Source organism: Aythya ferina (genome assembly GCF_964211825.1).
Source record: "Aythya ferina genome assembly, chromosome: Z".
In the NCBI taxonomy this organism is placed as follows: domain Eukaryota; kingdom Metazoa; phylum Chordata; class Aves; order Anseriformes; family Anatidae; genus Aythya; species Aythya ferina.
In genome coordinates this window covers 25,518,209-25,545,173 of record NC_140299.1, presented here as the reverse complement: position 1 = coordinate 25,545,173, position 26,965 = coordinate 25,518,209, and the positions used below count along the sequence as shown (strand labels likewise).

Genomic DNA, 26,965 nt, shown 5'->3' with positions numbered 1-26,965 from the left:
TGGACAATAGCTGTGGGCATTAGCAGATCACAGCCCTACATAGCTGTAGCGCATAGCAGACAGTCTCCCTCCATATGCTTTTACTTAGCATCTGCAATGGCACAAGATATGTCTAGGATATAATTGAGAGAGTTGTGCTGCAGCTGATATGCATCTCCATCCCCTCATACAGCAGATGAATGGAGGGCACCTCTCCTCCCCAGCACTCATCTGGCTTCAGGAGGGAGTAGATCCCTCTTGTCGTACATCAAATTTCCAGGCTGGTTTCCACCAGGACCTTTTCTGAAATTAACCTGAGCATTGTCTTTTCCTAATTCAGTGAGTACTCACAACCACAGTGATGGGAGGTGAAGGAGCACACCCTGCATTATTGTACATGTCTGCAGAGACCTCTAAGCTAAGGAGCCTAAGGAGCCTGTTGCTTCAATAACAATGCTTTACATATAGCCACCTCCAATACCACTGGGATCTAGCATTTCTGTTTAGTGCCCCTTTCTCCAAGAGAAAATTCTTGCCCATCAGACACTGATGAGACCCCTGTGGTTGGGGAGGTTTTTCTCAATGGTGTGGGTGAGAGAAGTGTCAAATCGTGAGGCAAAGGAGGCAGATGGAGGTGTGGGCTGAGTTTTACTGTGGAACTTAAAATTATAGGTGCCTAGAGGCTTCTGGAAACAACAACGTTGCCTACCTCATCCTCTGTCCTCCAGGCTGGGACAAAAGTGAGAAGCAGCCACAGCTGTGTACCCTGTTGCTGTTTATCTGTCCATTTGTCTTACCTGGGCACACATGTGCAGCAGGTGGAGAACTTCATGGAGGCAAAGTAAACTCAGAGCAAGAAGCTTTCCATTTCATGTGACTGTCATGAAAACTATGGCTTTTTGATGTTTTGGGTGGTAAGTAGGCTCTATCATGATGAAATTACTGCTTATTGTGTTCCCTAGCCATCACCAGCAGGGCTGGCATGTCTCTGGGGCTGGGACAAGGGAAGACGTCTTCAGGTAATATGGCTTACTGAAAGAGATGTTGCACTGCACTTTTTATTCCACGGGGAACGAGCTCAGAAACAGAAGTGCGGAGATGATTTGTATGTGGTAACCTGTTTAGCCAAGCTGACAGGAGCTTTGTTTCAGCTGTTCAAAGGGCAAAGATCTGCAAAAGCATCTCTTGCTTGATATGAGATGAGCATGTGGATGATCCACAGGCTGAAAGCAGGATGCTGACCTCAGAGCACTTTTGCCTCTTCAGTTCATTTCAACTGGGTTGACAAAGATTAAACGAAGTCTACTGCTCTGAGCAATTCCAGATGCACCTGTGTCTGAAACTGGTTTTGTCCAGAGGACATGTGAACTATGGCAAAAACTTCATTCATCAAGAGCCAACATTTTAGGCTTATTGTAACATCTGACATTAAAGATAAATGTCTCAAGGGATTTGTTGCAAACTCATCTACAAGCCTACTTTTGGAAGCTTAAGTATCCTTGAGGATGGGCTGCCAGTGGCTCAGCATTTAGGCTCACTGCTGTAGAAGTGCAGAGAGATTAGAAATATATATACATGTATATATATATATTTATTTTTTTTTAAATGGGGGAAAGTTATTTTATACTGACTTTTAGTTATTGTTAGCATTTCCTAATTTTGACTTTCAGAATCCCAGATGTGCATTTTTGTAAAATGTCAAATGATAAAAAATACATTGTGTGTTCCACACACAGCCCTCTGTGCTGCCTAGTAAATATTTTAGTGACCTATTTAGAGCAAGCGGCTTTTGTTGAACACAGTAGGCAAATACAGAGGGAGACGGAAGCCCTGTCATCCTTGTGACAATTATACCTCCATCTCTAATCCACCCTCTCAGCCTGATAAACAAGTGTGTGCATGAGTTTTGAACAGAAGGTGACCATCACCTTCTGATCTGTTTTCTTGCAAATACTTCAGTTAGCCTGTAAAGCAGGTAAGCAGTAATATTTTTTCTTTATAACTCCAGTCTTTGAATTTTGTTTGGTTTTGTTATTGTTGTTTGTTTTGTTTTGTTTTGTTTTAAGCTCTCGCCTGGGGCTTAATCAAAACAATGTGTTTCCTTCCACCTGATTTCTAATTCTAGTTATTCTTTGAGTCAGCTACTCAGCAATGAATTGTATTTCCATCTTTTGTAAGTTTTAGTGGTGCTTCCCTTTCTATTTTCTGACTGCATGCTTGATGAAGCAAACCCTCTGGTGTGCCTAGCTCATAGTTGTTTATTCCAGGTAATTTACAGGGAGAAAAAAATCATCCCAAACAAGCAACTCCAAATTAAGTGAAAGCTTTTGCTCCTACCCTTGTATCTCTTTGTGATTGGTGACTTTCCTCTCACCACCTTAGAAACAGGTATGTTAGGAGCCTGCTGTATAAATGTACTTTGGCTGTGGCTTCCAGTTGATCCCATTTTCCTGAGGAAACTTTTGAATAAGCAGTGTACCTTCATCTTGCTTGTGTTCTCAGCTGTGGGTGCAAGAGGTTTCCTTTTATATCAAATGGATGCATGGTAGCACAGTTTCTCAAGTGAAGGTTTTTCTTTCTTTTTACATTTAGAAGTGAATTCTAATGAATTCAGGAACATGTTTTATTTTATAACAATCTAGACTTGTTCACATGCATTTGACAGCATGGATCAGCTGAAAGCCCATTTTCTCAGTGCTGATAACAATTTCTACCTCCAGCTAGCTTTCCATCCCTTCCCCAAGGAAGGACTTTGATTCCTCTGCCATGCCACTGATTCTGCGTCTTTGCCCCACAGCTCTCCTGCTTGCTGCTATGTCCACACCACTGGAGGATGCTATGAACACCTTGATCAGGATTTTTCATCACTACTCTGGCAAAGAAGGAGACAGATACAAGCTCAGTAAAGCAGAACTCAAGGAACTCCTCGCCAGTGAGCTCACTGACTTCCTTTCAGTAAGATGCAGCTCCTGAGTTTCTTGAGTTTCTGTTTCACTGGTGAGATAAGCAGCTATCAAAGTGTTCAGGAATAGCATCTCTTTACACAGCAAACATCCTGCTATAGCCTCTCAGATGACAACTGTCTTGCACAGACGGAGAGAAAGAGATGAGATCAAATTTCACTGTTGAAAAGTGTGTTTTCAGAGGGTGGTCTGGGCCCCCAGTTCTCTCCCAGGTGCCACAAGGCAGGCACTTTGTGCTTCGCTTGCTGTGCTTTTGGACAGAAGGGCCAGCAGCAGCCAGAACTAGTAACAAAACTCATGCTGGATCAGGCTTTATTTATTTGTTCGTTTGTTTTAGTAATGGAGCAGAAATAAGTCATTCAAAGATTCAAATTCAGCAACCAGCTCTCAGGAAATGACAAAGTAGTTTGCATACCATATGGCATGGGACATCCCTCTGGTTCCCTTAGGCCAGCTGTCCTGGCTGTGTCCCCTCCCAGCGCCTTGTGTACCCCCAGCGTCCTCGCTGGCAGAACAGCACATGGAGCTAAAAAGGCCTTGTCTCAGTGTGAGCACTGCTCTGCAATAACTGAAACATGGGTGTGTTATCAACACTCTCTTCATCAAAAATCCAAACTACAGCATTGTGTGGGTCTCTGTGAAGAAAATTAACTCTGTCCCAGACAAAACTATGGCATGACACCATGGTCATGCAATAGGTGAGCTCCAAGGTCCATTTTATTCTTGGCGGCCTAACTAAATCATACCCAGCTGTGATGCGGAAACTGTTATGGGAAACCACAGACACACTAGAGCTGCTTATCTGTCCCACAGTGTTATTAAGAAAACCTTTCAGGGATAAGTATTTTGATACGAATATCTCTTTACATGTTTGTTGTGTTCTTCATTACACAGCATTGACACTTTATGGAATAATGACCTGATCCATAACAGATTTTCTGTATCGTCTAAATTGTAAGGATTGTTGAGGACCCTATCACCATCAGTAGGACTTTTAATATATTGTATCCATTTTCTTGAATTGGATTTTCTTTTAATCTTGGTTATTGATTTATTTTCATGAGATTGACTGTCCTTACTCCCACTGCATAGGATGTGTTGTTTGTCAAGTAGAGATATTCTGAATGCGATGAATGGAGGTATAATATGACCATTTATAAACAGTTGCTTGAAAATCAGAGTACTATTTGTTATGGATGATACAAAGAAATTTCAATTTTTATTTATTTACTTATTGCACATTACAGATTAGACTTGTGCTCAGCAGCTCCTAAAACTTGTTTGATTCATTTTAGTGTCCATTCAGTACCTGTATTCCTTCTAAGAGCTGCAATGTTCCCAGTTTCTGTAGCTGCATACCTTTGGGACCCCAGACCTACGTTTTTAATGTTATGACTCACGTATATTAGTATTTGGGTGCATATTGCACTCACCCTTTTATTTAATAGTATCTGGTCTTGTGTCATACTGGTGGGTTGCACCATCACGTGTGTTGTAATTATGCATTCAAGATCTGCCCAGCTAAGATACTTTTTTTCTCTTTAGGGCCAAAATGATCCCCTTCTGGTCGATAAGATTATGAAAGATCTGGACTCCAATAAAGACAATGAAGTGGATTTTAATGAATTTATGACTCTGGTTGCAGCTTTGACTGTGGCATGTAATGATTTCTTTGAAGAACAACTAAAGGAAGAAGGATTTTAAAAATGCTCGATACAATCAATCTCATCACCACAAATACAATGAAGTATATCTACTTAGCTAGTGCTCATCAGCATTTAGTGAATGCAAACCATCATCAGTCAAACTGCTACTGCAATAAGACACTTATAGACCAGATCAGCAACTGGTGTAAGCTGGACCAAAGGCAGCTTACACTGTTTGAGATCTGGCTTTTAGTATTCTCAGCCTTTGCACTGCGGGTGTCTGTAACACACACTGATCAGTTTCCCAGGTCCCAGGCTTGGGGTGGCAGAGCACTTGGCAGGAGTTAAGACTTCACTTTTGTAAGTGTCAGTGGAGTGGGAAGTAAAAGGAACATGAATGTTGCTTACATACTTTCTGAATTGGAAAATTTGGAATGAGACATAAAATTTGCCATTTAGTTTTCAGTCATTCTGTAACAAACATGCTTCTGCAGGTCACAGAAAGTTGTTTGTTTCTTGCTCAGCTCTGCTTATTCCAACGCCCTTTTTATTTGCTGCTCCATACGTCCCTGCACTCTCGTATTTCAGATATGGTCACAGCTGCCTCCCGCCGCCTGAGCAGATGGTGTTGCTTGCTGTGATTATGGGTTCATTTCCCCCAATCTCCCCAGCTTCCATTTTGTTGTGTTGGCATTACTGCATCCCAGTGGTCCACCTCTTTGTTTGTCATAAATGAATTCATTCATATGATAAATTATTCAAATACATAGAAGTTTTAGTCAGCAAGCTGCTCTGAGGGCTGATGGAAGAACTGGGTCTTTAGGGGAAATGTAAATGCCTGCTGCTTTGATTATTCTGGCACCCTTAAGAGGAGAGCTTTTAGAGGACCACTTGTGGTGGATTTCATGATAGGATCCCGGAGTACAGCTTCATCATGTGAGTCATCTGATGGAACAATAATTTCTTCTTGTGCTGATCCAACTCCCTTCATGGATGTGGTGCAAAAGGGGCAGTGGGACCCCATGGCCAGACATGGAGAGAGAAATGTTTCAGTGTTAACCCATCCTTGGACTGAAATAAGTGTATATCTAGATTCCTGTTTAAACATACTTCCAAACCCCTGCAAATCCTTAGTGACAGCATGTTGCAGCTTTTTTCTTGCATGGAGTGCTCTCATTGTTTATTTTTGTTTGGTTGGTAATTTCAAACTGTAATAAAAGGTGTCTGAATTAAGTGAAGATTATCTGTTTGTGTAAGAGGTCAAAAAAAAAAAAAACAACAAGAACCTTCAATGTGCCAATTTGCTGTTTAACTTGCTGTCAAACAGAACCCCCAGATCCCTCTCTGCAGGGTTGCTCTCCAGCCTCTCAGCCCCCAAATGATCTTATCTTGGAAAAAAAAAAGAAAAAAAAAAAAAATAGCAAGTTTGGGTGGTGGTAGAGGCTCTTTAACTCTACCATAACAGAAGTTATATAGCATTCACAGAATGTCTTATACAGGAGCGTGGCAGAAAGTATTAAACTGAAGACAATAACACAACTTTTTGTCCTCTTTCATGTCATGCACTTTAATATCCTTGCTGTTCTTGGACGAGGGTGGCAGCAGGACCAGCAAGAAAAGGGAAGACTTCTTTCATGGTCCTGAAGACTGTTTCTGGTCTCTCAGAGCTTCCCCTTCTTGGGTGGCATGGAGAGGAGCATAGTCTAAACCTTCAGCCCAAAGCTACAAGGACTCAGGTTGTCTCAGTGAGGACTGCTTTGTCCATTACAACTTTTGAGCAAAAACCTTTCTGGAAATAAGCTTCAGCACGTCCATAACCCCCGTGCCTATCCTTGGTGGGACCCTAGACACTCAGCAGCTTGTGTGTTGAGTGTAGCTGTGGAAAGTCACAACTGGGGTCAGACAGGGAGCCCTGCTGAAGAGGGTTTGTGGAGCCATCTCATCAGCAGAACTGACTGCAGACTGAGTGCAGTCTCGCTCCTCTGCAGAAGGGGCTTGCTTGCATAAGAACCAGACAAGAATGACTCAGATGGCCTTTATTCCAACCAAAGTTTTATAAAACTTAATAAATCAGTGCTTGGCTTTGCTGGTTAGGTTTTCCTGGTTGCTGTTTTAACTACATGGACAACTGTTAAATTCTATCAGTAGCAAAGAAGAAAGTATTCCATACAAAAACCAGAGAATAAACAGAAAATGAAGAAAATGCTACAAAGCCCATTCAAACACTAGAAAACAAAAAACACTGGCATAACCTGGGGTCCTGGGGCAAGGCACTTGCCATCCCAATCCTGGGCTAACAGTGGGTTGACCCACTGCACCAGAAGGTCACTCACTCCTCAGCCATTCTTCTTCTGCCCGTGACAACCACTGCTGCATTCGCAGATACCACTGCTAGAAGAGATGCCTAAAATCTTCCTTTTTCAGGGGAAGATCACCTCAAAGTTTTGTATTGCCTCAGAACTTTTCTGTAAGCAAGCTTCAGGATGGAGAGCTGCACTGAGGCCACTCTTGCTGGCTATGCAGGAAGGTGTTTGTGTGACCAACCTCACTACAGACATTTTGTCCTGCAGACATGAACTTTTTGATTTAGCTGCTCTTAAAAGTAGAGCTATCTTCTTTAAACATGAAGCCATTATTTTTTTCTCATTGTTTACTGACACTTTTCTTGCTGACTTCAAGTTTTCCTGTAATTCATGAATCCAGGAGCCACTTTAAACTTTTACATGAAGAGGAAGCTTGTTGTGTGGGTTCCTCCAAAGTCAGCTTTCAGCTTTAGGAAAGATGTCTAATTATGGGCATTTTTTCATTTGTGTTACCAGACTGTCTGAAAAATCAATAGAAAAGTGAACACTGCAATATGGCCTAATATTTTCAAGTTACATTAAAGACCAATAAAAATCCAGTGATGCCAGACAAGATCCTTTCTAGCTATTGTGAAATTGTTTTCCCTGACATCTAAAAAGCAGATTTTGAGAAGATAAATGGCATTATCTTGAAAGCCTCAGCCTTTGCCTTTTACTTTTATTTCAGTTCAAAGGATACTTGAAGTGGCAATGCAACTTGATACACAAAGCTTCATGCACTATTGGTAAATAAATTTATAACCTCTTCAGATTTGGTGTCCAACTGCTGATCTCCAACACTGCATGTGACACCACCAGTGCTTTGAAAGGGAGCAGTCCCTCTTAGCTCTGACTTACTGTCCAGGTCAACTGGAAGGCAACATTTCTTTTGCTCTACAGAACTGTAGGCGGTGTCAAGCCCAGTGGAATAATCATCATCCTACAACAACAGTTCCTGCTCTTAAAGGTGAGAAACAAAGTGGCCTGGGGTTGTGGGAGGGGAGAATGCCATGCACACCTATTTGGTCTGGGAAATCTGGATAGGACTACCTTTCAAATCCTGGTGCATAATTCCTCATCCTTGGCATCCCTATACATAGGCTGGCAATCTCCCCATGCTGTCAGTACAGTGCCTGCTCTTTTGAGATGTGCACTTTCCCCTTAGCAGAGCAGCTATTTACTCCTGGGGCAAAGGCTTATAGGTCCCCCTTAGTGCAGCAAGCACTGCCGTGGGTGTTCAGTCACAGCAATGTGCTGGGTCTATGCAGTGTGTACAGTACGGACTCTAAATCTCAAAATCCAGTGCATGTATCTCAGTGAAGCATGGCTTCATGGGATCCCAAGCAGTTGGAAAATTAACACTCCCATGCATGCAGGCCAGAGAAAGGTGGGGCAGAGCTCTCCTATGGCAATGCAGATCCATGCCAATTTACTCAGCAGTCCAAGTCTGAGCCCCTTCCCACTACGAGCATTGCAGGCTGTGCTGCAGTGTAAAGCAGAGAGTGGCCAGGAGGGAAACTCTTGGCCACGACCCAAAGCCCACAGTCCTAGGCTGGCACCATGCCGAAAAAAGTTCAGTTACTCTCAGATTTCCACCCAGATAAGTTGGTTAAAAGGTCAAAGACAGGACTTGCCTCTTAAATCAGATTAATCTATATAAAGGTTTTTGACTGGCAGGAAGATTTCTTAGACTGTGATGTGATGTCATGTGCATGTCTAATAACGGGTTTGATTGACAGGCTAACAATTAATAGATGTGTCTTTAGGGATAATTAAGTCTGTTGAATGGCACTGTATTATTTAAAGGAAAAAAGAGGTCACATTTTCAATTTTATCTTTCTTCTTCCACATGATACTGCATGAGATAAGATTTTTTGTTTATGATCTAGCAATCTTTTTTTTCTAAGCAAGGACATTTTCATCCATGTCCTTTCCTCTGAGCTGGGCTACATGCCCTTGGGTAACCATCAGGCAGAGCAGATGAGTGAACTTCTCCAGATACATTAAAAAATAAAAAAGTCTTTTTAAATACCAAATTCCAGCCACCTGCAATCAGTTGTGTAAGAGGGGGACTACTCCCAAGGAAGAGAACTGCAGCTGCATCCACTTATTTTGCCCTAGCAAGTAGATTCTCAGCTGATATAAAACAACAAAGCCTATTGCACTTAGTGGCGTAATTTTGCAACAGCTGAGGACATGTGCTTATGACTTTAAATTAGCCGTCAATGGAAAGTTGTGCTTCTGTTAGCTGGTTGGCTAAATAAGGACATATCTGTAAAATTGCAAATGTTGCAACAAGGCAGCTGAGAGGAAAATAGAAGAAGCTGTTGCTCAGAGTACAGGTATTTGTAGGATAAATCAGTGGGAGATGTTCCTTTGGTTTATCTCCTTCAAATTACAAGCTGTCACTCTCAGGTCTTGGTTGACTTTGTGTGTTGCAGAGCAAACAGTCATAGTATGGGTACCAAGTATCTCTGCTGGTGGAGTCTCTCTTAAAGCTCCATGTGTTAGGATGACTCCACATTCACATCTGTTGCACGAACCCAGAAAAGCACATGGACAGGAAAAACCTGTGGGTAGAACAAGTTGTGAGGAGCTGAAGGGCAAGTGAACCTGCTGGGGTTTTAGATAAGGTTGTTTTTTGTTTTTTTTTTTTTCTTTGTGAGCTGAAAAATGTCAGGAAACTGAGAACACTGCAAAAACTGCATCTTCCCCAGCTCTGGCTGTGGATGTTGAGTGGCAGTGGCAGATAGGTCCACATGTTTAAGCTACAGGTAGTTGGAGGAGATATAGTTCTGGAGAGCTCTGTCCTGTTAAACTACAAATGTCTTGACTAGGAGAAGCTAAAGCTTTTTTGTCTTTGCATCAATGACCTATTTTACAGTTGTCACTCAGGGAAAATTTTTGTCATTTTTTGTTGCCCCAGGAAACAAATTAAGTGAAATCAATTCATGAGAATTTGAAAGCTGAGTTTGATTTCTCTGTGCAGTGAAAAAACATGTTGGCAGACCTGAGGTAAGAGACGGTCTGTGAAATTTCTATCAAAGTCTAAGCTGTCTCTAGGCTTCAGGAGGTGGAAGAATGCCAGGTGATCTCAAAGTCCTTCAATGTTTGTTTTTTTTCATTGACACGAAACACTGCGGTACTTCTGTCTAGAAGGGGAGGAATTACATGCATGTGAAAAAGAGCTAAGTGGTAGGAGTAGCTGAGAGGATAAATACATCGATATGCTGGGTATGCTGGCATCTCTTATCTGACTCATATTGACTAGCTGAACTGTGTTACAATCCACAGTATTTCTGAAATGGCCCATTATTGTAATACCTAACACTGTTGGAGACAATCAGGTTGAATCACAGCTCTTTCCCTGGATGAGTGAGAATCAATCAAGGAGACAGTCACTTCAGCTGAGAAGTACTTGTCCTTGGATAGGAAAAATATTTCATATCACTCTTTGAAGGGGAGCTCTGTCAGAGAGGAATTTTGTTCTTCACAGTGACCCAATTCTAACAAATTTTGGAATGAGGTGTGTGTAAGTAGTAAGATTTTTCAATATATCCAAAAATAATATTTTGTATTCTAAGGTGACCTCAGCATTGAAAATAAAATGACAAATGTTCTGGTAACTCAAGTCTGGGAGAGGAGAGGAAGCAGTGGCTGAAACACCCTGTGTCCTCTGCAGGTCTGGCGCGTAATCTGATGTTTGCCTCCAAGCAAAGTGCAACACCAGTAATTGTGCCCCATTCTGGGAAGGAAACTGCTCTTCTCTAAGGACACTGGGACTGGTCAGGGAAGCCACTACTTTAGGTGAAGACTGACACAACCCAGTGCTGATCTGTTGGGATGCAGACATGGAGAAAAGGAGGACAAAGATATGGAGCATCTACCAGATCTCTCATGTTGGAGCCATGGTCAGAGTTGACATCCCAGGTGGGCAAATGTCCTGAAACTCTCCTAACACCAGAGCCATGGCACATGCCTTTCCCCATCACCCCCTCCCACATCTCTTTTTTTCTTCCTGGGAGAAAACTTTTCTCCACTCCCACTTCTTGGCCCCAACTGCTTTGTGTAGACTCTGCATTGAGTCACAGGCAGAGCTCGTAGTGATCATCGCCCTCAGGGTAATCTCAGTGTCTGAATATAATATTTGCTTGATTATTTGTAACCCGCTAAACTGCGAGCTTCACAATTCCTGTTCTTATTCAATGCCATAAATAGTGTTAATGCAACACTTATCATCAAGCCTGCACAATGCTGATAGTCTTTCTGTTCACCAATCCACAGGCATTCGTCATTTCTCAAAGCTACTCAACATAACAAATCACACATCTCTTGTGTTAAACTGCCCAGAGTTAACAAGCTACATTTACTTCACCTTACTGAAAGTTCATCTCTATTTAAGGCCAACTTATTCATACACACACAAGTAACAGAAGTGTCATTACAGAAAGATGTACTGCAAGGCTTGGAAGAGGTGGTAGATTTTCCTCTACCAGCACACAGAGCTGGGGACAGCAGGTAGTGGCAGAAATGCCCATTGCCTGCAGTGGGAGGAGTGTTGGGTTCAGGATGGATCATATGTTGCCAGAAGATTTGCCTGACTCCCCCAAAACAGAGGTAGAGTAAAGGTACAAAATGAGATCCCGAACACTGTACTTTTGGTGCTTGGTTTCAGTTGTCATTGCAACTATGGTTGGGTTTGTGTATCAAAACACTGATAGGCACAACTTAATTACTTTAATCATGTTGAGATGTACCTTTCCTGTTGTATGACAACAGCCTGGCTACTTAAACTGTTTTTTTTTTTCCAGTAGTTCCACCGGTGCGTTTTGTAGAATGGGTGCTTATCCACCAATTACTGCTGTGGCAACAAAGAAACTCACATCTCATGCCACAAGTGGTCCCCAGATGTAGTCATGATCATGTAGTTATGATCATCACAGTTCCAAGGGGTCTGTCAGTCACATTTTGGGCCCTCCAAATGACAAGGGTTTTTGAGATGTTAATTAGCTCTCCATTGATTTTTCTGTACTACAGGTTGCTCCCTGGCCAGGACCTGGGCAGAGCAGTGACCCATTGCCCTGGGGTGTGGTAGGCAGTGTGTGCTGGACACACAGAGAAATTTGGCACCATGTCTTGACAATTAACTGGCCCTAATCAGCTGTGGTAACACATAGCATGGCATAACCTGTTAGTGGAGAGGGGACCTGATGGTTAGCAATGGGATGTGGCTGCAAAGTCTCACTCCTCTTCTTTCTCCTTCTCCCCAGCACCTGCAAGGGAGGAGGCAGAAACATGCATAGGAGCCTGGGGCAATGGAGATGTATGGGAATACAAAATCTTCCCCTCTAGCCCTCAGAACTGAAGTGAAGTGTTCAGTAATGATCTGTGAGTACTGTGAAGGGATTCAGGGACTTCAGTGTTTCCTATGGTGACTTATAGGATAAGGGAAATGGACTAGAGGCAGGAGCTTCCTCAGGCAGTTGGACTAGATAATCTTTGAAGATCCCTTCCAAATGAGCTACTCTGTTCTGTCATTCCCTTCTATTCTAAACATGTGGCTCTAGTTTCACAATCCCTCAGGCTTTGAAGTGATGTTCTGTGTAAGTCTATATTAAGGATATGGTTTCCTAATGACCCCTGCAGCTGTGATTTTTCATGCAGCCTCACCTTTGTTTCCTTTTCCATGGCATTTTTTTTCAGAGCAGTAATTGATTGCTAGCAAAGAATTTAGTAATCACGGGATTGAAAACTTGCCCCTCACAGTAGTAATTATGACATTTTAGAGCCTCTAGATTTCTTTGTCTCCTTAATCTAGGCTAGTTAATCCCACTGTTCAGGACTAATATGTGGAAGGGATTGCAGCCAGTTGAATGGCATAGCTCTATAATAAAATGCCAGTGATGTGCAGCAATCCCCTATGTGCAAAGACACAGACAATGGTGTGGGACCTGCTGCCACATGAGAAACAGCAACAGCTAGATAGTGTTACATTTCCCAGACACCATAGAAAAGGAAAAGCTACTTTCTTGTTTAATTCTGAATTAAAGCAGGGATAAGCATAAGAGAAATACATGTTAACTCAGCACAGTGTTTAGCAGCTGACACAGCAAGAAGGTTAAACCACAGCCAGAGGTCCTGCACATTCAATGCCCTGCATCGTTTCTCCAGCTGGGCTGAGCATCCATGAGAAATCAGCATGAGCAGCTGAGGATGGACTGCCTGAGGCAGGAGAAGTCCTTCTTACCCATGCTGTTGGTGGTGAAGCACTATGGGCTTGCTGCTGTTCTGAGCAGGCAGAGGATTTGCCTGGTGTGGACGAGCAGGGGAGTCCCTGTGGGATGTGCAGCAGCCTGTCACTGGGATGTTCCCTGCGGCGTGAAGGAGACAGAGCTTGCATGGGGATGTGGCTATACAGGAAAACTAACATTTGTCTGAGGTTCTGGTGTTAGAGGGAGGTTTGATCTGCTCTGGTGCTTGTGCTAAGACTCAGGCTGCAGCCCAGGGGAATTAAGAAATACAGGGTTTAAAATATGGCCCAAATTAGAAGACCAAAGTTTTCAACAGGTATATCACAGGAAATCCAGGAGCTGTGGTTTGTGTGGAGTGAGAAAGCTCTGGGCTTCCCTTGGGTGTAGGGGGCAATTAGCTGCAGGGGAAATTTCCACTCTGAGAGGAGGGAATGATGGCTACAGCCTGTGCTATGGTTGTGAAGAAGCTTGTGTGGAAATATAATGACCTTTCACAGGAATTCAAGCATGGAAGAGTGTTGTTTTAGGGAGCTGCGGGCTCAAAAAACCCTTTTGGAGACCAGGGGTCCTATGTGGTTTGTAACACCCAGTCCCTGTTCTCATCATCAAGGCAGCCCTAAGGAGTGCCTGTAGCTGGAGCACTGCTTTCTGCAAAGCTCAGTTCCAAGATCATCGTACACAGCCTCACAGTACCAACCACCTTACCTCAAAGGAAAGGAAAACACAATTACTGACTGCATTATAGCACAGAGCATCACTTGATCTCCACAGGGGAGAGTAAACAAGGCTTGTTTCACTACTCTCTATTCTGCTGTATTTTCTCCACCTCTCACCACAACTGCGATCTCTCTTGTCTGAAAAAGCAGCTGACAAGACACCTACAAGCTCCCAACACTGTGTGGGGGAATTTTCACCATGGGACAGGCAGCTGTGGGCATCTGAACCCACCTACAGACCCCAGCTCTAGCAGTACAATGCTCTGCAGGATCTGAGGTGCCACCACGGTGTAGGGCAGGTGATGTCCTGCTTCTGCCAGGCAGGAGATAGGTGCTCCCAGGGCTGTGTTACAGCCACAGAGGTTGCTGGTGTAGTGGAGGTGTCTCAGCATGAGATTATCTGGTCTACAGCGGGGTTGGACAGGGTGGGAATGTGCTTTTCTTTGTTATGTAATCTGATGTTAACAAAACAAAATTGTCCTATTAAGTGTTACTGTGACTCAACCCAATAAAAATAAAAAAATAAATAAATAAAGGCACTCTTCTCATTTGCCCAAGGGTTTGTATCATATTTAAGGTGCTTTTCCCTTCCAAAGTGCCCTAGGGATATTTTGAACCCTGATTAAATTGCTGATTTTTCTTTGCTTTGATAGGTGTAATCACATCTGACAAGTTCAGCCTCATCCTTAAGCACACGCAGAGCTGGAGCGAGGGTCTGGTCTGTGCAGGCAAGGGGAGACTCTGACGGCAGAGGGGCAACTCAGGGTTTGGGGTGGGCTGAATGGAGGTCCTTTCCACCTCAACCATCCTGTGACTGTGTTAGCCCTATGCTTTAGGAAGCAGGGAATCACCTCTGGTGCTGGGTGGCTTCACGAGGAGGCTGGGCAGGATGTCACTGTGCCTTCCTCACCAGTTGCTGCTGAGCACAGAGCTGAAATGCAAAGCAAGATGTGGCACGGAGGAAACAGCAAGTTGCATGAGTGTCCCTGCTAATAGTGAATTCCCCTTCTACAGCAACAGGCATCTGAGTTTAGCTTTAGCAATAACGCCATGCAGAATATTTGCAGTGCTCAAAGCAAACTCCTGCAGGTGCTGTGTCAGAAGCATGAAGCCTTTGTAGGCCTGAGGTGGCTCCTCACCTTTCTCCACCATCTTCAAGATTGTATTACAGTCCTCACACCTCCTGGTGCCAGCAGCTTGCTGTGCTATGGCCCCAGGGTTACCTGCTCTTCTGGGCACCCCCCCTAGGTAATGCTGTGTTAGCCCAGGCCTCAGCTACCCTTCACTGGGAAGGGTTTAAAACCATGGTGTTTCTCTTGGTGTATTTTGTGAGAGCAGATCAGATCACAGATGATCTGAAATAGACAGGTTTTGCTGCAGTGTCACCTGTCCTTCACTCCTTTTTGCAGATGAATTCAACCAAATCTTCAGTAACTGGTGAAATCCTCAGACAACCGAGCACTCTTCCTCACTTAGTAAAGGCATCCAAGGAGGACACAGTCTCTGAGGCTTAGGCCGGCAGGGTAAGTGCAGGCACCCCAGCCAGAATGGGGCTGGGGGCTGCCAAGGGCTGGGAATATGGGGAGCAGGGGGAGTGAGGTTCTTATTGGGGCTGTAGTAGGTCTCCAGCTACCACTTCTGGCTACTTTAGTCAAACCTCTGTTATTTTCCAAACAAGCACCAAGCTGCCTGCTATGCAATGATCCTGACTTTCTTCTTCTCTTCAGAAAGCAAGTGTGTGATCAGAGAAGTACAAGAGGCTGGGCTCTTCTGCAACCCCCTCAGGTCATGCAGGCTCCTGGTGGTCTCTGGGGCATCTCACACCACCCCGAGCAACCTCCCAGCCACCCTCTCACAGGCTGTGGCTAAACCCTACAGCTTTCCTCCACAAGTTCAGTCCCTGAAGAACTCCAGAGTATTTAAATTCTGAGCTCCCGTAGTGCTTCTGATGATGCTTGCTTAAAATCGCAGTTAACAATTCAAGGCAAGTACATGAAGATGAATTAATTCAGTCTTGGTTCATTCAGCAATTAACCACACAGTTCCCTGAAGCAGTTTTAGCAACCTTTGAGTACAACCTAGTGTGAAAAGTTCAAAAACATTTTCTGTTTCCTCAGTATTCTTTATGCTATTGGAAATCATGCAGATACTGCATAATCACAGAAGTGCTATGCAGATACTGAGGAATATTATAGTTTAAAGTAAACTCCAAACATAAGAATTATAGCATAATAAAATCAAAGCATATAGACAGAGTAGTATTTTTTGCTATTATTATTTGACCATTAAGTGGTGTGAAACAACTGGCAAATGTTCCTGTCTACCATCCTTAAGATTGAAATCAGGAGCAGCAAAGTTAAAGCTCTGCAAGTTTGGATCATATTGGTTTTTAAGTTTTACTGAACCAAAATGAGATTTTGACAGAAAAGCGTAGCTGAGAAGATGTTATCAAGATGACTGAGATGGGCAAATTGTAGGTATTGTATGCACACCATCAGTGGATCACTCAGGGTCAGAGGAAAATTAGAGTATGCCATAAAACTAGTCACTGAGTTCGAGTTCATGATTTTCAGTACTCTGCAGAGTTACAAATTTTCATCTCCAGGTTCATCCTTTGAAGGTATTTCTCAAATTTCCCCTGAGGATCAGGGATGAGGGACAGCTGTATCAGCAGTTCTGTGGGAAATACTCCCTTAGGACCCCCAAGTTTTCCTAATTTCTGTGTGAAAGCTGTGTCTGCTGCAGAGGACTGTCTCATTTTCCTGTGTACTTGCTGCAGACCCCTTTGTGCCCCCACCACAGGCACAGGACCAGGAGGTCAGTGTTCATGCTGCATGCTGCGGAGCAGCAGGAGGAGCCCTGCAGGTCTGAAATGCCCTGAGACCAGAGAGGAGGAGGAGGAGGGAGGGATGCTCTTTGATTCTCACTTTGCTTTTGAGTAACTGGAAATCACCACAGGGAGCAAGCGCCCTGGCTGTGCGGGAACACGCTCTCCTCCTCGGAGCTTTTCAGCTCCACCAGACAGAGAAGTAGAAAAGACATCTGCCAGCAAGGGGAGCGCTGTTGGCTGGGGAATCTGTGGCTGTGATTTGGACCCTCGTCATGCCCACGTACTGTGTCACTGCGAGAGGAATTCAGTTACCATGGGTTACCCTATCAGTACGGGGACCAAGTGCCTCCCCTCCCAACAGCTCTATAAAAAGAGTCGCTGGAAGATGCCCTGGCGGCTCCTGCCTCCCAGCACAGAGCAGCAGGCACTTAGCGTGGGCAGAGAGGGGTGCCAGCATGCCGTCTGCCTTCCAGCTTCAGTGTCACCTTGTCCTCATCTTCCTGGCAGCCTACAAAGGGGAGACCAGATACCTAGAGGTGAGCAATGGGGCTGATGGCTAACGCACCTTGATGTGCTTTTCTGCTCTCTTCTAACTTTATTTCCATCTCCTGAGAATTGGGATTTGACTCTCCTTTCCTATTCCCATTCCCTCTGCACCTGACCAGAGGTGTGACATTAATATAAAAGCACTCCTTTCATTTATTTGTCCTTTTCTCAAACTTGCACTTTTTGCTAAGTAATTGAGACACTTGCTGTGTGCTGAGCTGGGCTAACCTCTAAGGTGCAGGTTTGCTCCCCCACTAAAGCAGCTTTCTGACTAAGCTCTTGCACAGCTGCACCCTTCCTGGAGAAGGGATTTAATCTGCCAGCACCTATTTTAGAGAAGTGCAAGGAGGGGGCTGTTTTTTGCTTTGCCCCAGCCTCTTCTTGCCCTGTTTCCCTGACAGGTAAGGGATGCTGGTGAAGATGAGCCCTTCCTACTCCTCAGCGAAGATTTGAAGCGAGAGCTTTCTGCAGGACAGATCTACCGGCGGTCGCTCCGTGAGTTTCTTCAAAGCTCTGCTGGGTCTCTCTGAGGAGTGGGAGGTTCCTGGGGGGGGGTGAGCTTGGGGTAATTTGGGAGTGACAGAGCTGCAGGTGCATTTTGCAGGGCAGGGGGGAGACAGGCAGAGTGTTAAAACCTCCGCAAGCTGTGGCTGAGGCAGAGAGCTCAAAGAGGGGCTCTGAAGGAGGCTGGGGGTCAGAACTGATTTTCCACTGATGGGAGGAGGTTGGGGGTCATCCACCTGCAGTCGCGGGCAGGGTCTGTCTCCAGGGGAAGTGGTAGATGGAAAAGCTGTGATGAGGGATAAATACAAAGGAACTCAGTCTTTATACACTTGTGTACACATGCAGATGCAGTTTTCAGCTCAGAGATGCTGTGATGTGTCATTTTCCCCCACCACACCTGTGAGCATCCCCGATTGCTCAGCCGTCTTTCTCTCCTCCCTACTGACTGGGTCTCAGTGCGGGGTCTCTCCTCGCTCTCCCCTTCCCTGTGCAGGGGGAGTGGGCACTGGGTCTCCCTTCTGAGCAGGCAGAGGCAGCAGCTCCCGGCTCTGTCCCTGCAGGCTGCATTGACATGCTGAGTATAGAGGGGCAGTTCACCTTCACCGCAGAGCAGCCCCAGCTGCACTGTGCGACCTTCTTCATCGGCGAGCCTGAGGAGCTCATCACGATAGACTATGACTTCGTAGACATTGACTGCCAAGGAGGCGATTTCCTGAAGGTAAGGAGTTGGCAGCTCCTGCTGCTTGTCCCTGTGTCCCTGCTCTGGTGTGTGAGATGCTGGCTGTGTGTGGAAGGGCACGTGAGTGCGTGTGTGTGTGTGCGCATACAGAACAGCCTTTTACAAAGCATCCATCTCTGGGACTGCTGCTCCTCCTCCCCCAGGTGCTTTGGTGGCATTCCCACCACCACCACCCCCATAAAGCAAAGTCTATCGCAGGCAGGGAATCAGTCTCCAAACTGCAGCATGGTCTCTTCCGAACTTTTCCAGGAGCACCTCCACTGAAGTGTCTGCAGCTGGCAGACTGACCAAAAAGCTTGGTCGGTGCTAGCCAAGGCTCTCAGCCCCGGTAGGAGGGTTTTCTTGTTGTCTCTGTGATAACATAAATTATGTGAGGAGATAATGACAGCCCTCTGAAATGCTATTACTTTGTGAGGACCTCCACTCACTGCATTAACTTGTTAATGTGTGGATCATTGCAGGAAAGACTATCAAATGGCCCTGCTAGAGCATGCTCCAAGCAGAGAGAGGTCTGTGATGCAAAGCCATTTATAGTCCAGAACTAAAAAAAAAAATAAATTACTGGAGCAATTTGGTAGCAGACAGATGTGTGACCAAGACCTGAACTCAGTTTTGGTGGTGAGGGGAGGTTTGAAGGTACCTGCCTGCTCCCTTTACCTCTTGCTCTGCCCTTTATGCACAGCACAGAGCCCCTCCTGAATGGCTGCAAGCTGAGCTGCGGGGGGGGGGGGGGGGGGGGGGGCGGGAAGGAGGAGGAAAACTGCCCTTTAGCCCTGTCCTTGTCCCTCTGCTGGGGGGTCTTGTCCCTCTGTCCCTTGGTTGGGGTCTCTCCAAATGTTGCTACAGGATGATTTCAGGGATTTTCTTCCTAGACTCATAGATACTTGTGAAAGCTAAAAAAAAAATAGCAAGCAACCTTTAAAACTTTATAAAGGTTTCCTTCCTCTGATTATGGTGTCCCCAGTTGCTACTGTATTCATACAGGCAGCTTTTCCCTGATGTGATTTGGGCAGCTGCTTCTCACAAGTTCAGAAAATTTGCAGTTCTAGCAAATCTGGAAACCAATCCTGCAGGTCTTCCACCAAAACGTCCCACACACGCTCACATCAGGATTACTCACCGCAGCAGCAGCAGGATCTGGTCCTCCGATTTTCAAAGCATGATCAGAGCACAAAAGGAGTTATCAGGTGAGAGCAGGCAGGAGGGAACTGGAAGTGCTAGGAAGGGAAGGTAACTGCACAGCTGTGCTAGGGTTAACACAGATTTCCAGTTCTGGCATGTTTCTGACAGGTCTTCCCGAACATGGTGAGGGCCAATTTGTTGCTATTTCTGTTGTGAAAGAAAGATTTGCAGAGGTTGCTGCTTAAGCTCTAGCCCAGTAGGCAGCATTTGTTGTGCTTTCTAGTGATTACAGTGAGCTGAAAGAAAAGACACAGGTGAGAGCAATCCCCCTGCTGATAATTCCTCCCCTAAGATTTATCGTGCTTTTCCTTTGGACTGAAACATGGATGCTCTGGGGGGCTCTGGGCACATTGAAGACAAGCTGCAAAACATGGATGGTGGAAGATTACAGGCAGGTCAGTGGACTTCATGTCCACAGCTCAGAAGTGTGACTTTTGTTTGATGTGGCTTTCACATTAAAAATTAGTTTTAGTAGCAATTGAACAGCAGTACTAATAAATCAAAAACTGATGTGAATTTGATGGTGTTGGAGCAAAGAGAGCTGTCTCCCTCAAAAACAAGTCACCAAAATTGTCACCTGAAGGAAATAAAAACAATAAAATTTATAACCATCCCATTCCTAAATATTGATTTAAGCTTTAATTATTAGTTAAATGTTAGGAAATAGATAAATGCAAAGATTTTTTGGCTTTACCTAGGGGTTTTTAACAAGCTATCTGGTGTCAAAATAAAACAGCGTAACACTTTACACTTCTCTTCTCTGCTGAGAGGATGATATGCAAAAGCCCTGGTTTCAATTATTGAACCCCTATAGGTATTTGATGGCTGGATACTCAAAGGAGAGAAATTTCCTAGTTCCTTGGACCATCCCCTCCCCAATTCTGAAAGATACACAGACTTCTGTGAAAGTGGCAACATGCAGAGGAGCGTCAGGTCATCACAGAACGTGGCGATGATCTTCTTCAGGATTCACCACCCAGGCAATGGATTTACTGTCACAGTCAAGAAAACTACCAACCTCTTCCGTAAGTCTTATTTTATCTAATTAAATAGCTTACCTCTGAGGTGGAAAGCAAAACAAAAGTGATGGTTTGCACTGAATTCTCTCTGATTTTATCTGTACCAACACAGTTCCAGTGACTTTTGTGGAGCTGCCTGCCTGGCGGTTTGACTCAGGCTCAGCTTGTATCTCAGGAAAGAAAATTAGAGAACTATACAAGAGAACTTCATAATTTCTTCTGTATTCAGGACAAGAAGGATCTTTCTTTCAAAGATGATCTCTTCAAATCTAATATTGTTGTGTCCTGTCACATTTGGCTTGAACGGGTAGTATTAAACTAGAGATTTTAATCTGAGCAATTTCTAAATCTGGGTGAACAATGAGGAAAAAATATTTGAAAAAGTTCAGCAGTACAATCAGTATATTGAACAGTAACATGGAGAGTGATATATGATCCCAAGGACCTACTCGCAAGTTATTTCCCTGAGCCCACGAGCTAGCAAGGTACAAATATTGGTCACTTGCAACACTTTTCCAAAAGAGGACAGGACATCTATCTTCAGTATTTAAGCTGTTTGACTAATAAATCTGATTCATCTGCCTTACAATGCGAAAGATGAAGGTGAGAGCATGTCTGCCCTTCCCTAACTTTGAGTTGTTAAGACACGAGCCTGGACACTGGGTCTCCAGGCTGGTGTGGCTTTGTGCCCATGGACCTGATCATTGTGTGCAACTGCTGGAGCTTGCTTCTGTCCATCAACTGCTGGCCAAAGCAGCTGCAGGCCTCCATTGCCTGCATGGAGGATCCCTTGGGTCACGCACACCAGCGATAAGCTACTACCTGAACTGATGATTTTGAACTTCAAAACAAAATAAGCATGTGCCTGCTCTAGTTTGAGTGGGGTGTGTCACAGGGTAAGGGAACCCCAGTTATAAGGAGCAGGAGAGGGCTTGGGGGTTTGCTGGCAGTATCGTGCAATGACAAGTCAAAGGTAAATGAAAGCCCTTCATCCATATTTCGCTTTAACTGGCAAAAAGTAGGAGCCCCTGAGAACACAAATCCCTGACGCGTGGATTTGGGGTGTGAGCTCTCCTATTTGATGGCCTCACCCTCAAATTCTGATAGAACCCATTCTACACCATAAGCAATGGGAAGGAAATTTCTAGGGAATAAATGCTAGGTGAGAAAACCTAAAAATATTTTAGGCATACTTTTTAGTATTTTGGTTTTAACTCTCAGCTGTTAAATTGTTTTTTACTTGTTAGTACCAAAAGTACACGATTTTGCTAAATGTGGGCAGTAATGGCTGTACAAGTAACATCTGCACCTTCTCCTGTGCCCCAGCTTGCAATGTCATCTCTCAGACTCCCTCGGGAAGGTTCACCATGGTCATTCCTCATCAGCACAGAAACTGCAGCTTTTCTATAATATACCCAGTGGTGATAAAAATATCCGATCTCATCCTGGGACATTTAAATGGCCTCTTTCTAAAGGTGAGTGGGTTTTGTTTCTTAATAAATCACTACCACGTGCATCTTCTCTGGGCATGGACAGGGGAGGAAGGGGTGAAGAAGGGATGACCACAGCACTGGCTTTTAGGGCATGTGTGCTCCAGATCATGTATGTGCCCACCATGCGTGCCAGCACCCCCAGAGACCAGAGCTGGGTCTGTCTCTGCTGTTATTGACTCTGTAACATTGCAGAGGCAATCAAATTATGCAAAGTACCATTAGCACATGTAAATATTTCTTACTCTTTGTTACAGCAAGCATTTAATTAGAAAGAAAAGAGTGTTCTCTCAGAGCTGTCTGTCTGCATTTAAACTAATGAAAGCGGGAAGCACTCTGAACAGAGAAAGGAGATGCAGGTTAGGCAGTGAGGTATGAGCATGGTGAAAAAACAGATGTGTTCACTACAGATGCTCAGTGTGCTGAGCATCCTCTGCTCTGTTTGCTCTGATGCACAGCATTTGATGCTCAAGTGATGAGCAGGCAGGAGAGGACAAGAGCTGTTGGTAGCACCCTGGGCCTGGGAGGTCTGAAAAGGTGAAGATGTCCAGAAGGATAGAAAAAAAAAGTTTGTTTTCTGGTTCCAGTGAGACTGGTAGCTGAGGTCCTCCGTGGGGATTGCCTGTGTCTGAGCAGCAGTCAGGGCACACAGCTGACACAGGCAAGGTGCTGGTGGGAGGCAGGACATGAGAAGACAGAAATTCAGCAGGCAACTGGTGGAAACAAGACAAGAAACAGTGAACAAATCCCTGTCAGGGCAACACAGGGGGCTCTGTTGCTAATCTGTTTTTGTTTTTTTTTTTTTTTTGTTTTGAGTGGTTTGCACCAAGAAGAGCTTTAAGGAAAAGGTTAGAGCAAAATGAAGACACAGCTATTTGAGTCTGTGTGTGGTACCCCACCAGCAGACAGCATAAAGGGCAGCTTGAGTGAAACTGCAGAAATGATCTATTTTTGTCAAGACAAAAAATGAGCAATAAATGTTAGCTGTATATGCTGATCAGCAGCAGGAGCTGATCTGCTAATTCTGCAGAAAGAAAGAAAAAAAAAAAAAAAAAAAAAAAAAAAAAAAAAAAGATTGGAGGTGGACAGGCTTAAAAATTCAAATGAAAAGAGTAAATCATACCAGAGGTGGAGCTGTTAGGAGTCTGATAGTGTCTTGAGAGTCCTGAGACTGCACGACCCAGGCTGCAGATCAACTGGAAAATGGATATGGGGAAGTTCCTAGAGGGGAGTGAGGAGTTTTTAAGAGATGTTTAAATTTTGCTTGCACAGTAAAAGGGAACAAGGTGTGGGCAAGTGGTGAGCAAGGAAAGGTCTGAGCACAGATGGGAAGTGCTCAGGAAAAGATGGTCAGTCTTGCAGTGCAGATAGAGACTGGCCAGACTGAGGAAATTCAGCTCACAGCTTGGTGCATGAGGGCAAAATCAGTCACAGAATTACAGAAGGTGCGGATTTTAAATATTGATTGCCTCAGACCAGTCCATAGCTGTAGCCTTGCCTTACATGCTGTTTTCACAGGGACACTCACTCTTCCACACTACAAAGAAGGAGACCCCCACTCTTGTTACAAGAAAACAAAGGCAAACAAAAATTTAAATCAAGTGTAAAGTTTTAATACATAAGAGGAAAAAAATCTTCCTTTATTACAAGTTAGCTAGAAAATACCAGTACGCCTGATCAAAAAGCCGATGTCTCTGTCCTGCCAGGAGCTCCTTCTCTGCTCTTGAAGCCTGTGAACCAGCAGCTTCAGGGCTGATGGTTCAGGATGCCTAGAAACAACTTGTCCCAAAACAGACTTTGAGATGGCCCATTATTCAGTATTGGGCAGACAAGAGACCACAGCAGGGACTATTCTCTTAGTCAGAACGGTGAGATTTGGCATTACTTTCTGCTTAGGAATCTGAAAGCGAGGTTATTTTGGAGCCTAAGTTACTGTCTGCCAGCTGTGTGGGCATGCGTGCGGCCCTATGGCTCTATTAATTTGATTACACATCAAATTAATTGCACCCAGAATGAGATTGCTTACTTGCACTGAAAGCAACTGGATCGACAACTTAACTGCAAGCCAGTGATTTTCCAGAGTTCACTTAGATCTTTCTCTGAGAGTCTCTTAAATTAACTCACAAATTGAAGTACTATTTATTGATTGAGATGAGAACAGCTTTGATTTCACATGGATTTGAGCACAAAGTACTCTAAAACCTGCTGTTGACTGCAGTCTTGTCTAGCAAATTGCTATATTTTGATGAAAAAAACAAATAACTTTTAATCTCTGTCTTCTTAGAAACCATCAGCAGGCTGTGCGGGAGTGGGAGATTTTGTAGAGCTGTTGGGGGGAACTGGTTTAGACCCATCCAAGATGTTTCCACTAGCTGATCTCTGTCACTCCTTTCATGGGTCTGGTGAGTACTCCTTCTTCCACTTACCTCTGCATGACAAAATACCAAACCAGAGAGGGCCATGCAGGGCCTTCTCAAACCCAGATTTCCTCTAGACTGGTGAACTTCACATGTAGCAGAACACGAGAGCTAAATCTCTTCGAGCCTGTAGCAGGCGGGGTGTGATGCAGCACACCCATGAATACCTTCACTTGCCCCTGCGGTAATTATAATCAAGTTATATACATTTTTAAAACAGTTTTCCTATGACACATATTATTATTAGTGTCAACAGACAGACAAGCCTGGAAAGTCATAATAAATGAAGGTAGAGGAGTTACATTTTCAGTTCAGGCATTTTTTCTCACTTTTGTTGTGTTCTCAGTGCCTTCCTTTCTGCTGTAGAAGCAAAGCATACCCCAAAAAGCCTCAAAACCCTCACCCACTGCTTTCAGGCTGAGCCTCTTTCACAACAGTGCCATGTCAGTGACTTCTTTCTCCACACATAAATAACAATTTCCAGTTTCCCTAATATTTAATTGAGGAGAGAAAGCAGTGTTGCAGTGATGAGATGGATAGAGCTCTGCAGCACACAGATGTGGGGCCGAGGGAGTGTGGTACCTTGGAGTACCCTCTCCATCACCTTTCAACACACCACAGCCTAATGGTCCAGGCACTGACCAAAGCCTTAACAAGTAAGCACTGGAACTGAGCAAATAATGAGCACTGCAAAAAGATCAAAGCATGCTTTCCTGGCAGCGTAAAGGAAGGAAAATCCCATCTTGTGTCTCTGCTCTCCCAGTGTTTCAGTGTTGTTAGTTTTGGAGATCTCCAGGATAGGGTGCCGCTGTTCTCGCCTGTCACTTGTGGTATCTAACCAGTGAGTGCAAGCATGTATAAATTCCGTGTCATGTCTGTAGTTGAGACTGCAGATGGATGGGAGGTGAGTGGTGTTTGCATGAGTAAAGGCTACAACATTTAATGAAATAGCCAGGCCATTATAAAGTAAAGCCAACAAATGCAGAGGAAGGCATTTAGTCAGCAATGCCACTACCGGACGGTCATCGCTACACCCAAATGTGCTTTGTTTCCAAAGCAGTATGCATTAGTGCTTTGTAATTCCCAACACTACATATCACTTTTCCCTCTCTCTGGTATAAATTTATCCTTATGTCTCTATCCCTTTTCCCTAATTAGCCCAAATGAAGATTGGTTGTGACAATACTGTGCTACGAATGGTCTCCAGTGGCAAGCACATCAATCGTGTGACGTTTGAGTACTATCAGCTTGATCTGCAGGAAATAGAAAACAGAAAAGAGAACAGCATTGAGGAATTCTGCTTCCCTAGTATCTGAGAAACCAGGCAACATTTTTTCACACAGCTAATGACAATAAGGTTCTGGCAAATTAAAAAAAAAAAAAAAAAAAGTATTTTTCCTTTACCAGCTGGTGTTATCGATCCTTTGAGCCTTTCTACAGTACAAGCATATTCCCCCTTTTTTTCCCCATACAAATCAGTCATTCTCATGAGAAAGCAGGAAAAAGTATATTAATCTTTGTTACTACCATGATAATTTTTCTGCAATATTTAGGATAATTTACTATATTCAAAATCAATAGCAAGAACAGAAGTCTATGTTTCCAATATAAGTGTTATTAGGGAAACAGACATAAATCCTCAGTGTATTCAGTCTGAGCACACACAAAACTGATAAGTATAAACTTCATATGGTTAACTTTATCCTTTTATATCAGGAATAAACAAAAAAAAATAAGATGGTGGAATACATTTCCAGTTTTGTAAAAGGAAATCCAGCAGTAGTGTGTGCAAAAATGACTTGTTTGTTTATGACTATAAATGTGGTATTTATTTCTAATGACATGTTTTTAATAAAAATTTAAAGCATGGAAACTTCCTTACACAAACCCAAACATGAATAAATACATTCCAAGAGTTGGCAAAACACTATGATGTTGTATTTTTCTGAAGAGCTCTTTAAAACATTTTTGTTGAACTTCCCAAGTCTTGTGCAGTTTTCTGGAAATTATCATTTTGAACATATGTAGCTGTAAAACTGTAAACTATTAAAGTAACGTTATGGGCATAAATGTGTTTAACAGTGTTGCCTACACCTTCTTATGCAGCACATGCCACCTACCAGCACCTTTCCCATTTAAGGTTTTTGGTCAAATGTCCAGAATACATGTGAAGTCTGATACACAAATACATGTTATTTTTCTCATCTTTGGTGACCCAGAAGAGGAGTGTAAGCCTGGAGAGCTCTAGGAAGCACAGCAGAGGACCACAGCTCTGTCCAAGCTTGGCAGAGCGTGGATGGATTTGTATGTTTTCTGTGAGTGCCACCTGGCAAACGTGGGG

At 43.9% G+C, this 26,965-nt stretch overlaps 2 protein-coding genes across 5 annotated transcripts; both read left to right on the top strand.

The window, feature by feature from the left end:
- The first annotated feature begins 675 nt into the window (after nt 1-675).
- Nucleotides 676-4,858, top strand: S100Z (S100 calcium binding protein Z). Of its 3 annotated transcripts, none has more exons than XM_084504394.1 (3): nt 676-893; nt 2,777-2,934; nt 4,488-4,858. In XM_084504394.1, the coding sequence occupies exons 2-3, from the start codon at nt 2,794-2,796 to the stop codon at nt 4,644-4,646; spliced, it is 300 nt and encodes a 99-aa protein (XP_084360520.1). In that variant the 5' UTR covers nt 676-893; nt 2,777-2,793; the 3' UTR covers nt 4,647-4,858. The 3 variants fall into 3 exon arrangements, with proteins under 3 accessions (XP_084360520.1, XP_084360522.1, XP_084360521.1); XM_084504396.1 differs by lacking the exon at nt 676-893 and adding an exon at nt 967-998; XM_084504395.1 differs by lacking the exon at nt 676-893 and adding an exon at nt 2,246-2,367.
- A 4,328-nt stretch (nt 4,859-9,186) lies between these two features.
- CRHBP (corticotropin releasing hormone binding protein) lies at nt 9,187-26,549 on the top strand. 2 transcript variants are annotated; one of them, XM_084504392.1, is made up of 10 exons: nt 9,187-9,272; nt 10,613-10,860; nt 15,307-15,420; nt 16,856-17,263; nt 17,675-17,768; nt 18,338-18,495; nt 20,513-20,723; nt 22,044-22,192; nt 24,492-24,609; nt 25,783-26,549. In XM_084504392.1, the coding sequence occupies exons 4-10, from the start codon at nt 17,000-17,002 to the stop codon at nt 25,938-25,940; spliced, it is 1,152 nt and encodes a 383-aa protein (XP_084360518.1). In that variant the 5' UTR covers nt 9,187-9,272; nt 10,613-10,860; nt 15,307-15,420; nt 16,856-16,999; the 3' UTR covers nt 25,941-26,549. The 2 variants fall into 2 exon arrangements, with proteins under 2 accessions (XP_084360518.1, XP_084360519.1); XM_084504393.1 differs by lacking the exon at nt 9,187-9,272 and adding an exon at nt 10,358-10,456 and having other exon boundaries at nt 16,700-17,263.
- Nucleotides 26,550-26,965: the final 416 nt, after the last annotated feature.

Coding starts and splice junctions, on each gene's coding strand:
- S100Z (XM_084504394.1), top strand. CDS start 2,794: ATGTCCACACCACTGGAGGATGCTATGAACACCTTGATCAGGATTTTT. Junction 2,935..4,487: donor AGCTCACTGACTTCCTTTCA/GTAAGATGCAGC, acceptor TTTTCTCTTTAG/GGCCAAAATGATCCCCTTCT.
- CRHBP (XM_084504392.1), top strand. CDS start 17,000: ATGCCCACGTACTGTGTCACTGCGAGAGGAATTCAGTTACCATGGGTT. Junction 20,724..22,043: donor GAAAACTACCAACCTCTTCC/GTAAGTCTTATT, acceptor CCTGTGCCCCAG/CTTGCAATGTCATCTCTCAG. Junction 22,193..24,491: donor TAAATGGCCTCTTTCTAAAG/GTGAGTGGGTTT, acceptor CTGTCTTCTTAG/AAACCATCAGCAGGCTGTGC.